The sequence below is a fragment of the Malaclemys terrapin genome, chromosome 23 (assembly GCF_027887155.1).
Source record: "Malaclemys terrapin pileata isolate rMalTer1 chromosome 23, rMalTer1.hap1, whole genome shotgun sequence".
NCBI lineage: Eukaryota > Metazoa > Chordata > Testudines > Emydidae > Malaclemys > Malaclemys terrapin.
Window position 1 is genome coordinate 14,990,324 of NC_071527.1, and position 14,412 is coordinate 15,004,735.

At 51.4% G+C, this 14,412-nt stretch overlaps 1 protein-coding gene across 1 annotated transcript; it reads right to left on the minus strand.

Moving 5' to 3' along the window:
- Positions 1-3,797: 3,797 nt before the first annotated feature.
- Positions 3,798-9,969, minus strand: DNAJB1 (DnaJ heat shock protein family (Hsp40) member B1). The gene is made up of 3 exons (XM_054012499.1): positions 9,673-9,969; positions 6,211-6,782; positions 3,798-5,489 (listed from the first exon to the last, which is right to left on the minus strand). Exons 1-3 carry the CDS (start codon positions 9,881-9,883, stop codon positions 5,259-5,261), a joined length of 1,014 nt encoding a protein of 337 aa, XP_053868474.1. The 5' UTR covers positions 9,884-9,969; the 3' UTR covers positions 3,798-5,258.
- Positions 9,970-14,412: the final 4,443 nt, after the last annotated feature.

Below are 14,412 nucleotides of genomic sequence, written 5' to 3' on the forward strand. Positions count from 1 at the left end.
AGTTTCATAGGCAACAGTACACAAGGGAGCGATTTGGCTAGGCCCATGTTCAACTGCCTTTGCCTGCCTAACCTGATGGAGTAGGTACCCATTTTGTAGCTGGGTGAACTGGAGGCTCCTAGGCCTCTAATACACACGAACAATTGTACCGTTTGCAAGCTAGTAAGGGAGGTGTGCATTTGACATTCCCTGTTTAGTAGCTAGTGCCTTTTGTTCCACCAGATATGAGAAACAGGTGGGATGCAGTTATTCAGGGTTGTGACATGTACAGTTTTGCCTTTCAAATCTTACCATGATGCACACTTTTAACACCTGACACTTTTTAATAATGAAGTTTAGCGTTTAGTGGATTTTCTGTGCTTGAATGCTGAGTGGTTGTTTGCTCCAACATTCTTTCCCCTTCTGTTTTTTCACCTTAGCTTTACTCCACACCTGCACCTCTTCTCTCCTGCCCTCACCCCCCCCTTCCCATCCAGCTGATCCCCTCCTAGCTAAACCCACCCAAAATAAATACTACTCATAGAACTGATATGTTTGCTGCTCTCACATAGTTCACTCTGCTTGTTATACTGCTTCCTCCACCCACTGTATGTGGTTTGTCTGTTTACAGTGTAAGCTCTGCAAGGTAGATACCATCACCTACTGTTTGCACAGTGCCTAGCCCAGTAGGTGATGGTTCTCAATTGGCCCTTAAGCACTAGCATAATAAAATAAACACAGAAAGCACGGTGCTTCCCTATTTTGTACCATTGACTGGCTGAGCTAGGGGGTTGCTGGGAGCCTGAGGACCATATCTAATCTGGGTGAAATGGACCATATTACAGCCACCTTAATTCTTCAAATATAGGTGGAATCTGATACAATAGTCCCCCAGCTGCAATGCTCTTCTGATGCATTAGGCTAGCATGCATTGTATGCTGGTTCAGGTAGTTTCCATGGGCGTGCAAGCCTGGTAATGGCACATGAGCCTTATTAACGGGACAATTCTTATGGGTCAGTTGTTTATGAAATGCTTGTGGTGTGCTAGACAGCAGCAAATTGTATCTTCTGCTCTCTGACCCTTCACCCAAGAACCTTATGCCAGGGAGCCCCTGGAATATACAGCACACTAAAACATTTACACATATACTAAGAAAAGTGGGGGACTATGACAGGATTTGGGTTTGTATCATTTTGTTGCAAAAAGTTTCCACTCATGAAGGAAGGCTGAGGGGAGAGACGATTGAAGCCCAGCTTAATACAGGCTCCTTGACTGACAGCCTTAACATATGGAAGCTTGGGACATGGACATCAGATTGGGACATGGAATCCCCCATAGAAACCATGGCCCGAGGGGTGGGGTGAACCAGCTCTGAACACTTTAAAAAAAAAAAAAAAGGATTTGTGCTGCCCCTAACATCCCTGTCGCTCTCCCCCATTTGTCACCCTAGCAGGGAGTAGGGTTTTGTTTTCCAGCTGTACAGGGTACAAATGAGGTCATACTGCTGTGCTAGAGCGAGTTCTCAAACATATTCATGGAAGAGTTGTAGGTCACACCGCTTCCTTTTAAAGTACAGCCAGTCACTTCTGTCCAAGGAACACTTTGACACAAGGGGCCAGTCTAGCTCTAGCCAGCAGGGGTTGCTGCACTGTAGGAAGAAATATAAGCAGCTACTAGGGCCTACAGCTGAGGAGGACCAGAACTAGCAGCTATTGAGGAAAGGCACCAGACAGTGCTAACATCAAGCATCCAGTAAAGAGCAGGTGATGACAGAGCAAGGCCGACTATTGAAAGAGAAGCCCACAAGGCTGTTAAAAGAAGAGAGCAAAAAATGGTGGATCTTGACAGGAAAAGAAGAGGGGAGAAACTGCCAGCTGAGATACATAAATACCTCCCTACTCTTACTTTTCCAGTGCTGTAAGGGAGACAGGGATACTGGATATTGCAAACAGGAATGTAAGAGGAAGTTCTGCATAACACTCTCTCTAATAAAATGATAGTAGTAGTAGTAAAGTACAACCAATTCCCCTTCGACACCTGATTTTTTCACATGAAGCTCACGTGCTCTTTTACAAGTCCATTAGAGAAGGGGTTCTCAACCTTTTTCTGAGCCCCCCCACCCTTGATATGCTATAAAAACTCCAGGGCCCAGCAGAGGTAGGGAGCTTAGCTCCAAGTTTGAAAACAGCTTCGGGTGTAGGGGAAGTAGTTCAGGGCTGTATGCTGACAGTGGGTAGCTCAAGGTGCAGGGAGAGGGTACCTGGGACTGTGTGCATACATGGGGTGTCTGTGGGTGCAAGAATGGGGGTGGCTAGGGACTGGGTGTAGGCAGGGGGCAGCTCGGGCATAGCCTCAGGCTGTAGGGAGAGGGGTATTAGGGGCTATGTGCTGGGAGGGCTCCCCTGCGGTCCCTGTTCCCAGAGGGGTCTGCCAGCCCCTGAGCTGGGTCTCCCTACCCAGGGGGCACTTACTGGCTGCCTCTGTGGGAGCAAAGGGGGTGGGGAGCGGAGAAGCAGCTTCAAAGCAGGGCACCAGCAGGAGAGGAGGGAACACTGTCTGTTCCATGGCACCAGCTACAGCTGTCACACCGTGCCACGATCAAGGGGTGAGGAGAGGAAATGGGAAGGTATGGAGCTGCCCCTAGGACTGCCATGCTCTCGTGCTGCAGGTTTTTTGTGGGGCGGGGGGGGGGGGGGGGAAGAGAAGGAGATGAGGGGAAATACCCTCCATGTTCCCAACTCTGCCCAAGGCCTCAGGGCTTCAGCCCCCCAGGGGAGTGTTTACATAATACAAGTAAGGCTACACTTTAGTCACAGAATCTGACTTCCAGCTATGTCTGTGACTTCAGCCTACACTGGTCAGGAGCTGGGAGCTGCAGGGTACTCCTGTCACCTTTAGTGGTCCCTGGAGGGCCAAGCTGCCACAGTACGATCCTGTAGCCCCCCTGCTGCTGCATGTGGCTCCTAGCCCCTGCACAGCTGACCACTTCAGGCAGTATGGGGAGCCCCAGCTCCCCATTTTGTCAGGGATATTTTTAGTAAGAGTCACAGACAACTCACAACTTCCATTTTTCTTTCCCAGGGACCTGTCTATGACTTTTACTAAAAATATTCCTGATAAAATCTTAGCCTTAAATATAAGCAAGGTCAGTAAAAGGTAGTAGAAACAGGCAGGAGGGGAGTAGTTTTAAATAGCAGTAGCATTGTGATGGAGCACAGTCTGTAGCCCTTTGCTTTTTAAGCCACCACAAGTATTTAAGACATCCACTTTGAAATGGCATCCTTCTTGGGGGAAGAGGACAAGAGAAGAGATGGTGGTAACTTGCCACCACTCAGACAACTGAAGCAGCATGGTGCTAGCACATGGAAGCTCTCCCATAGGAAAAAAAAAAAGTATAGTACACCCTCCCAAAGTACATTTGTGATTCAAGCCAGGAGGCGGCCTAGAATGCATGGACTAGCTTGACAAGAATTCCTAGCTTCTGCCCCAGCCCTGGCTCTAAGCTTTATTGTGCAAGTTATGTGTGCCATGATTCTAATGAAGCCATGTGTACAAGAAGATTTTGCACCACCCTTGGTTCCAGAGTAGTGCAGCTGTACCATTGGTGGTAATACTGAAAGCAGCATAAGGAAAGTAGACAGCAGTAGAGGGTAAAGACCTAGGCCCCAGCCCAAAGAGCATGGGCTGGCTGTACCAGTAATTCCACCATAGGAACCACGCTGGCTCAACCAAGAAAAGCGCTAGTGCTAATACACTCTGCAAAAGCTGGGTGGTTAGTGACTAAACCAGTGTTCAACAAGAGTTAATCCGAACAGCATTTTCCCAATTCACTGAAGTTTAATGACATGTTTTCATAAGTCCTTCATTCCAGATACCCAATCCTGCCCCCAGACATGCCTAGATCTTTTCCTTCAGTTAAGGAGACTTTAATTGTGACACAGCTCTTTGACAGTCTGTCATCATGGCAGTAACATTCCAATTTAAGTTTCCAGTGCATTCCAGGTTCATGCTTCCCCATTGGATTAAGAGAGCATGTTCTCTCACAACCCCCTCATGAATCTTTATCAATGTACTTAATCCTATAAAATACAAGATGCTCTACTGCATTACACACATCAACTTTACACAAATGTATACAAAAAATATATAATATATACAGGAAGTGCCACAGTGTTCCTGTATCAGGAACAAAAACCCTTTTTATCAAAAAGGATATCTCTGGTGGTGCTACCAATTCAGAGGATCACAGTCCTTTGAAAAAAGTCCAGAGTCCATTAGTGTACTGAATAAGTCTTCAACATAAGTCTTGACACTGACTCTGCATGCAGGATGATGAATAAGAGACTCAACATCCTGTTTAGATACAGTGTACCTGGAATGAGAAATGGCTGCCCCCTGTTTGTTCAACCCATGACCAGGAACCAGGCTAAGAGACCTTAAAATGTCTGTGCGAGGGGGAAGACTTTCATAGAGGGAATGATTCAGAGTATTATACTTAAGATCCATTTTCCTTTGCATATTTTTTCTAGACCAGACCTTGTTAACATTGGTAGGTAGGTTTAAACTCATCATACATTGGCTAAAGGCTTACTCATTCAAGCTCACATTCTGAAAGACATTAGGACTTCTGATGTTTCCAGAGTAATAGATTAAGGTCAAACAAAGGGTGCCTTCCTTCTAATACGACTGACAGAAGGAAAAACTTAAGAAAACCCTTAGCAAGACATTGACAACTTACAGGAACTAAAAATAGTTAAGAACATTTAAGAGAGAGTGTCCCAGCAGGAAAGTCCTTCAGTGTAGGAAGTGACAAGGGACACAACACAGTACAACAGCAAAGGCAAGATGTTGGAGATTGTTTTACTTTCAAGTCCAGTTTTAGATTTTTGTTTCACCCTTTCCAATGGAGGAACTACAGGTCTGCACGAGATGAAATGAAACAGATGCCCAGTCTATGGGTAACCAGTTAAGGGAAGGCAGCACATCGAGCACTAGGGTGGAAACTGGTCACCAGAAGAAAGGTTTGACCATGAGATGTTCTGCAGATTCCTCCCACAAGCAGCTGCTCATTGATGTAAATACTTCAAGTGATGATCTGGGACTAGAGTCACTGAAAAGTGAACGCACAATTTTGAAGAGGATACTCTTGGGGGGGAAAAATACTTAGTGTGAAAGTCAACAACCTCCACTAATGAGAAACCCTGAAGTCCTGGTTATGGTCCAAAAACCTTTTGCTTTGGAAAAGTGTCCTTATTTCAGTTCTCCGTGAGCAGTCTTGCTATATTGGTAGGATCTGCTCTAGGACACTTTTGGAAGCCTGTGGAATTCTGTCTGGAAACTTTACTTCAAATTCTATAATAAGGTCCCCTCGCTGGTCTGGATTCTTGGGATATGGGAGGCCCTCTCCAGGGATTCGCCGCTTTATCCCAGGTTTAATGATATCTTTAAATACCATTGGAATGGTTCTGCCATCCAGCGTTGGCACATTCACTGTGCAACCACACAGGGCCTAAGTATAAAAACAGGGCAATTAGAACACTGTCTGCATACATAATCTCTAGCAGAGTTCCCAAACAACCACAGATTTTCATTGTGATGGCCTGTTTATTCTAGTTAGGCTCTTCTGAATCCTGCTGAGTTAATCTAATAAATACATGGAGATATACCTAGCTTATAGAGCTGGAAGGGACCCCGAGAGGTCATAGAGTCCAGCCCCCTGCCTTCACTAGCAGGACCAAGTACTGATTTTCCCCAGATCCCTAAGTGGCCCCCTCAAGGATTGAACTCACAACCCTGGGTTTAGCAGGCCAATGCTCAAACCATTGAGCTATCCCTCCCCCCCCCCATATTAATCCAATACAGACACCAGATTAATAGCACTAGAAATTGTACTACTATACCACAACAAACAGTTGTGCAACCCTTCCTGCTGATCCATCAATGTGGGTCAGTTTGGATGTTGAAAGTTCACCTTCTTAAGAAAGTAGTTTGCCTCTGATCTGCCATCGCTAATGGTGGCTTATGACAAGGAAGTATCCTGAGGCTAACAACTTATTTTATACAGACCAAAGAGCAGTTAACAGGTGACCTATTATGGATTCAAGCCAGATACTGAACAAAGTGTAGGGGAGAGAGAAGATCTCAGTATTCCCATTTGTTACTCCCACTATCTAAAACTCAAACCAAGCCACCCACTAGAGTCCCATACTGAATCGGGCACCTTTGCTTACCTCACGGAGACTGATCTTAGCTGGGAAAATAATATCAGACCCATCTCTCTTAAAGACATTGTGTGGCTTGTCCTTTAAAACAAAGACAATGTCAGCTGGAATGTTGTTTGCTGTTTGGTCTCCCTCTTTGGGAAAAGTAATCTTTGTTCCTTCTTTCCACCCTCGTTTGACTTCAATGGTCAGAATCTTGTCCTCATTCCGTGTGGTCTTGCCATCTGTATTGAGTCGTTTGTGAGAGATTTTCATTTTCTTGGTGCAGCCAGTGTATATCTCCTCCAAGGAAACCCTCAGATCATGAATGACAGGAGGGTCTTGTTTTTTGCGTATACTTTCATGGCCCGACCGGGAGCGAGGGAAGCCCATGTTACTAAAGCCCCCCATCTGAAAAGTGGAGAAAGGGTCATCGACATCCATGTCTTCATCTCCATTCCTTTGTACAAAAAAGGTATCAAAGGGGTTCCTCCCACCAAAAAACTCTGCAAACATAGCATGAGGATCTCCATGAAAGGTGTAGCTGAACGAGTTACCACCATTGGCACATCCACCACTGCTGGGACCACCTCCCTTTAGTCCTGAAAAACAGAGTAAATATAATCCAGTAGTTAGTCATAAAGCTTGAGTTTACTAGGTTCTTATCAAGAGTCCAATCCCCCATGGCTTTGTTAACTGCAAGACTCTCCCCCACCCTAAGATCTCTGAAAAGAGATTTTTATTTATGACTAAGTTTGAGATGCATCACCAAAAAGAGGTTTGCTGTCATCTTAAAATGGTGTCAAGAGTCAAACCTCCCTAGTCAGAAATTAGAGCCATGTTTAAGAGCTCTCATCTCCCTCAATTACTGAGTCTCCTAAAGTAGTAACTTATTCAGAGCAATTTATTTTTTACAATTGACCCAACTGTACCCCTTAATATGGCAGCAAACCTAGCTGGCCTATAAACGTCCCATCTCTATCTACAGAGAGTCTGATTTACAATCACTATAGGCAAAAATAATTTAATCTGAAGTGCTTGGAGACAGCAAGTTATATTCTTCCTACTTCAATGAAACACTGTTACTGAGGCAAGTTTCATAACCTAACATACACAAGCAAACAAATGTACTAGCATCTTCTAGTGACAAGCAAAGCCATTCTCTAGCCACGTCTCCGCCTCTCCTAGAAAAGCAGCCTATCAGTATACTACTACTAAGGCATCAGCTCTTAAGGGGAAATCACTAAGAATTTACAGGAAATGCAAGATATAAAACACAGGAAACTAGCAACTGAAAAGCAGATCAAACTCCACTTTTGGGAAGCAGTTTAAGGACAGTTATTTCCAGCTAAGAGCACTGTAGATATCAACTCAATTGTTTGAAACAAATCCTTCTCTTCTTCCAGTTTCAGCTGAATACAAATATTGAGAGTTGAGTTAGCCAAGCTAGCAGTGTTTGAGAAAGTACAAAACAAGCTCCCTTGCTTGAGTCATCTAAAATGTAGGAGACTGCACCCTAGAAAAAACAATCTGGACTAATGTTAAATTAGAAATTTGATGCAGAAGTTTAATTCCTTAATCTGGAGGAAATCAAGCAGGCACAATGCCTCCAGGCTTTGCACATGGACTTCAGAGCAGGTCTCCCAAAGAGTCTGACACTGGTGTTTTATTAATAGTTTTAACTTGCTATGTTATTAATGCAACAAGACGCTCTCCAAGATAATAAAGACACTGGCCAATTCCCAAATCCACTTACAGACAATAGGAACTAGTTCTACTTTCTTTCATAACAATCCCTGTACCAGATCTCCCTGTTCCTAGGAGTCTCCTCTAGTTTGTTGACAGTCATTTTCACAGCCACTTAGATGCTGTCAATGGCATGGGGTGGCTATCAGCTGAACTGTCAAATTGTGTCCCTTCCTGTACACACACAAGCCCAGGATTCAGTACTGTTCCCTGAAAGTCACCTAGATGCACCCCTCTCCAGACTTACAGACAAAACCAAAGAATTTCAGGAGCAAGGGTAGAGAATAAAATAAGGAAGTCCAGCTACTAGTGAATACTTTACTTCTCTGTCACTCCCAGGGTTGCCCCAAGAGAGCCTCTCCGCATTATCCCGTGTGTACAGGGGATACAAGGTGCAGAGGGATACCCAGTTCCCTCTCCAGAAAATTCAGGTGTGCCCCACTAGAGCATAATATCCCTCTTCCCCAAACTCAGTACTGCACCTCACTTCAGGGAAAGCACTTACACAGGATACCCATCACCATGGCCCCCAAAACCACCCCATACAGGTGGCCTAGTACAGAGCTGCATCAGAATTTCCTTCTCCCCATGGATATACTGTCTTCCCCAGCTCTCCTCCAAAGAGTTTCTCCTTTCCCCACAATAGAGGCTCTGCCCCCCAAACCTTGACACCTCATTCCCCCTTCTTACCAACCCACCCCATCCTTAACTAACCACCACTGTCTTGGGTTAAGTGAGCCACACCCTTTACTTTAGCCTAAAAGCAGCACCCTTCTTCCCCCAGAGCCCCAGCTTTTCAGGATTCACCCTTCTATCTCCCCCACAGCACCCCCCCCCACTTGCATCAAGTCATCACCCTCCACCACACCATAACTCTTCAGGGGCAGCCCCCCTGACACTCAGCTATCCCCACTCCCCCAACCCTCTTCCCCGCTTCACCCCTCCTGTTCCACACAGCCCCTTGCCCAACCCCCCCAAAGCTTTGCTGCAATCTGCCTTCAGCGCTTCATCTTTGTACCCCCACCCCCTTGCCACCCTCCTCAGCGCCCCCTCCCGCCTACACCCTCCAGCCCCTTGCCACCCCTCCCCCACACCCTCCAGCCCCTTGCCACCCCCCACCCCCCTTTGTACCCCCTCCAGCCCCATGCCACCCTCCTCAGCGCCCCTCCCCACCCTCCTCAGCACCCCCTCCCCCACCCCCTCCAGCCCCTTGCCACCCTCCTCAGCGCCCCCTCCCGCCTACACCGTCCAGCCCCTTGCCACCCCTCCCCCACACCCTCCAGCCCCTTGCCACCCTCCTCAGCGCCCCCTCCCGCCTACACCCTCCAGCCCCTTGCCACCCCCACCCCCCTTTGTACCCCCACCCCTTGCCACTCCCAGCGCCCCTCCCCCACTCCCTTGCCACCCCTCCCCCACACCCTCCAGCCCCTTGCCACCCTCCTCAGCACCCCCTCCCCCCCACCCCCTCCAGCCCCTTGCCACCCTCCTCAGCACCCCCTCCCCCCCACCCCCTCCAACCCCTTGCCACCCCTCCCCCACCCCCTCCAGCCCCTTGCCACCCTCCTCAGCACCCCCTCCCCCCCACCCCCTCCAGCCCCTTGCCACCCTCCTCAGCACCCCCTCCCCCCCACCCCCTTGCCACCCCTCCCCCACCCCCTCCAGCCCCTTGCCACCCCTCCTCAGCGCCCCCTCCCGCCTACACCCTCCAGCCCCTTCCCCCCCCCACATGTTACAGCCGCCCCTCACCTTCCTCGCCGAACTTGTCGAAGATCTCCCGCTTCTTGGGGTCGCTGAGCACGTCGTAGGCCTCGGCGACCTCCTTGAAGCGCTCCTCGGCGCCGGGGTCCTTGTTCTTGTCGGGGTGGTAGCGCAGCGCCTGCTTGCGGTAGGCCTTCTTGATGTCGTCGTCCGAGGCGCCGCGGGCCAGGCCCAGCGTGCGGTAATAGTCCTTGCCCATGGCGGCCGGCTGCGGCACTCAGGCGCTGTCCGTGGCGCTCCTCACTCCAGCGCCGCGGCCGCCGCCTCCCCCCATTTATACGGCGGGTGGCGGAACCTTCCAGAGCTCGCCACCGCTCTCCAGAACCTTCCTCCGCCCCGGCCCCCGCCTCCGCCAATCAGAGCGCGGGGCCTGCCGCTCTCCGCCTGTAGGGACGGGGGGCTGCGTCACGTGACCGCACACAGCCCCGCCCCTCCCCTCGCGCTTAACCGTCGCTGAGGCCACGCCCCTCTCCTGCCAGCAACTGTCGGGGGGGGGGGGAGGGGACAGAGGCGGGCGCTGTACGACCAACGGTCGCCGCCCATCAGGGTTCCTCCCCGCGGGGCCGGGCTCGCGCTGACAGGACCAATGAGGGCCACCTCTCCGAGCGTTCTCGCCACGCCCCCTCCTCGGGCGGGGCTGGAGTGCGCGCTGAAGTCTTAAACGTCAATGCCGCTGACTACGCCCACTCGCGAAAGCCACGCCCCTCATCTCACCCTGGTCGGGGAGGGGGAGGGGTCCCTCTCCTAGGGGCGGAGCCAGGCTCCCGGAAGGAGCAGCTTGCAGCCCCTCCCCCCCAGCGCACCCATCACCCGGGTCCCACAGCCCCCCCTCCCCCCCCGGGGCACCCATCATCCTGGGTGCCACAGCCCCCCTTCCCCACCAAGAGCACCCATTGCCCTAGGTCTCACAGCCCCCCCCCGGGCACCCATCACCCTGGGTGCCACAGCCCCCCCCCAGGGCACCCATCACCCGGGTCCCACAGCCCCCCTTCCCCACCAAGAGCACCCATTGCCCTAGGTCTCACAGCCCCCCCCCGGGCACCCATCACCCTGGGTGCCACAGCCCCCCCCCAGGGCACCCATCACCCGGGTCCCACAGCCCCCCTTCCCCACCAAGAGCACCCATTGCCCTAGGTGTCTCAGCCCCCCCCACAACCCCCCCCCAGGGCACCCATCACCCGGGTCCCACAGCCCCCCCCAGCGCACCCATCAACCGGGTCCCACAGCCCCCTTGCCCCACCAAGAGAACCCATCACCCCGGGTCCCACAGCACCCCCCCCCCCCCTCCAAGGGCATCCATTGCCCTAGGCCACACTGCCCCCCAAGGACACCCGTCACCCTGGTTCCAAGGCCTCCAACCACCCCCCACCAAGGGCATCCGTGGCTGGATCCTGTGTGTTTTAAGGTTATAAAAGGACTCATGGAGGGGGATAGACAGGCACGGGATGTTTGGGAAGGGGAAGGCCAAGGTTAGAGTAACCGAGCTTGGCAGAATGCTCCATGTTACATCATACTAGCCAGAAGGGTCTTAGAGGGGCACATAGGACTCTGAACTCAGCCCAAAGGGTGCTGCAGAGCAGTGAGGAAACTGAGGCAGGGAAATGCATGCAGGGCTTGTGATTTTGATATGGATCTGTGTATTTCTCAAGTGATTAAGTGAAGACAATGCTGCATACAACCCCTGTGCAAAGTCTGAATGTGCGTTTCATGCTTTATGCCTGGCACCTGCCCCCGGAGAGAGTTACATGGTGAGCCGGTAGGCTCACGCCTTCAGCTGGAGTTCTGCAAGATGGTGTGTTCAAGCCCCAGGAGGTGAGTCCGAGGGGTATGGTTTAAGCTCTTGGGACAGGGTGGTAGACAGAGGGTCTGTGCACCAAGAGTACGCCTAGGGACTGCAAGCCAGGGTCACTGCCTGGACTCTGTTCAGACCCCAGAGACTTAAAACACATAGGTTCCAGCAGCTGGATCCCCCCTCCCCAGCAGTCCAGTGAGTAGCCAAAAGGGAACCTCTGACAATTCCTTTGAGAGGGTAGAAGATAGATCAGCTACTGTGGCCCAAACAGACATTGGCCTCTCTGCAAAGATTGCCAGCAAAGGGCCAGTTAGTACCAGTTGTGATGGGAGGGGACTCTACCCTCTCGGAAATGGAAGGAGACCCCCAAACAAGGGCCACTGAAGGGCCATCGGAAGGGAACAATTTATGGCCCCTGCATAGGGCTGCCATGGCACCTCCGTCCCTCACATTTCCACAGATCCATTTGTCTCAAAATTTTTCTAGACATACGTCCTGATCATTTTCATGCACTTTTTGCTTCGTGATCCCCTCACCCCCCTCTTGACCGTTGGCTGATACCAAATAAGCAACAGGAGAGCTGGCAAAGACTAAACCAAATGTGGGAGGCAGCATGGCCTGTCAAGTGGAGCAGGGGATCGGGAGCAGAACTCCTGGGTTCTGCTGCTGATTGGAAGGGATCATGGTGGTCTAGTGGTTAGAAAACCAGGATTTTGGGAGTATGCTTCATGGTTAGAGTAGGGTTACCATATTTTGAGTGTCCAAAAAGAGAACACTCCACAGGGCTCCGGCCCTGACCCCAGCCCCGCCCCAACTCCACCCCTTCCCCAAAGTCCCCGCCCCAACTCCGCCCCCTCCCCTTGATTCACGGGAAGCCTGAAACAGGCAGCAGGTAAGTGTGGGGGGGGGAGGCACAGCCCAGTCTGCACCCCCCCAACCGAGCAGCTCCTTCCGGCCCCAGCCCCCGTCCCAGTACCCCCAGCCCCGCACCGCCAGGCCTGGCCCGGCCCTGCACCCCGGGCCAGCACCGCCGGCCCCGACCCGGCCCCCGTCCCCGCACCCCCGGCCCTGGCCCGGCCCCCGGCCCAGCACCCCCAGTCCAGCACTGCCGGCCCCGCACCGCCGGGCCTGGCCCGGCCCCGCACCCCCGGGCCCCGGGCCAGCCCCCGGCCGAGCGCCCCCGGCCCAGCACCGCCAGCCCCGGCCCGGCCCCCAGCCCAGCACCTCCCTATTTTCCCGGACATGTTCGGCTTTTTGGGATTTCCCCCCGGACGGGGATTTGAGTCCCAAAAAGCCAGACATATCCGGGAAAATCTGGACGTATGGTAACCCTAAGTTAGAGCAGGGGACTGGGAACCAAGACTTTTCCCAGTTGGGCTGCTGGCTTGCTGTGTGACCTGGGGCAATCCGTATCACCCCTGCCTCAGTTTGCTTGGCCGTAAAATGGGTGTAAATGTGGCAAGAAAGGTGGGTGAGGTTTGTGTAATGTGTCAAGCACACTGTGATCCTCTGATGAAAGGCCATGTGTCATGGCCTAGTTGTGTGCTGGCTAACCAGCCGGATGTGTGGGGTAAAACAGGTGTTAGCCCACTTCACTAGTGGTAACACTGGTAATTCCTGGCTCTTATCGAGCTTCTCGTCAGCAGAGCTCAAAGCATTTGACAAAGGCATTCAGCATTATGAAGGGGCATTGCAAGGTGCTGCAGTCCCTCTGGCTCGGGCAGATTTGGACAGGCTTTTCAGACTGCAATGATCTCTTTGGGACAGAAAGCATAGCCCAGTATCTGAGCTCAGTTACACCAGGGCAGATCCATTCATTTGCACCAGAGTAACTGAGCTCCGAATCTGGCCCCCTGTTTTTGTACTTAAGTGACTACCACATCCTCTGTCCTGCGACACAGGAGCTGACCTGCCTCAGAGTGGGGAAGGAGGAGCTGGTTGGCAGAAAATTTTTAGAAATACAGGTTCTGCTGCTAAAAGATGACGCACAGTGATTTCATCTCCAGCTTTCCAGGATGGAGAAAGCCTGCCAGGAAAGATTTGGGCTGGTCTCAGAAGTTACTGCAGGAAGAGCTGGAGGAGTGGCAGGCAGGGAGACAGACCATTTGGGCCCAAAGAGGGTAACTCATGCAAGAGCAGTCTGGTTATTGTGGGGAATGAATTGCTTGCACGTGCCCTGGCCTAGGGAAGCACTGGTTGATCACCAGGACAGTAGGTGAGGAGAAGGGGCCATGCTTGCTCTGGGAATGGCATGTTCAATGCAAGGTTAGAGATTCATAAATTCCAAGCGCAGAGAGGACCATTATGGTCATTTAGTCTGACCTCCTGTATCGTACAGGCCAGAGAACTTCCCTGGGTTTATTTCTCTTTGAACTAGAGCAGATCTTTGAGAAAAACATCCCAAGCTGGAGGCATGTAGGTAAGTATAGCGGTCAGTAGGTTTCCAGTATAGGGTGATGTTTATGTGACCGTCGCTTATTAGCACCGTAGTGTCCGGGAAGTGGATCTCTTGTGTGGACTGGTCCAGGCTGAGGTTGATGGTGGGGTGGAAATTGTTGAAATCCTGGTGGAATTCCTCAAGGACCTCCTTCCCATGGGTCCAGATGATGAAGATGTCATCAATGTAGCGCAAGTTGAGTAGGGGCGTTAGGGGAAGCCTCAGGGATGATCCCTCACTCTCACAGCTACACTTACCTACATGCCTCCAGCTTTCATCCAGACCACATCACACGATCCATTGTCTACAGTCAAGCTCTAAGATACAACCGCATTTGTTCCAGTCCGTCAGACAGAGACAAACATCTACAGGAGCTCTATCAAGCGTTCTTAAAACTACAGTGCCTACCTGGTGAAGTGAAGACACAGATTGATAGAGCCAGAAGGGTACCCAGAAGTCACCTACTACAGGACAGGCCCAACAAAGAAAGTAACAGAAC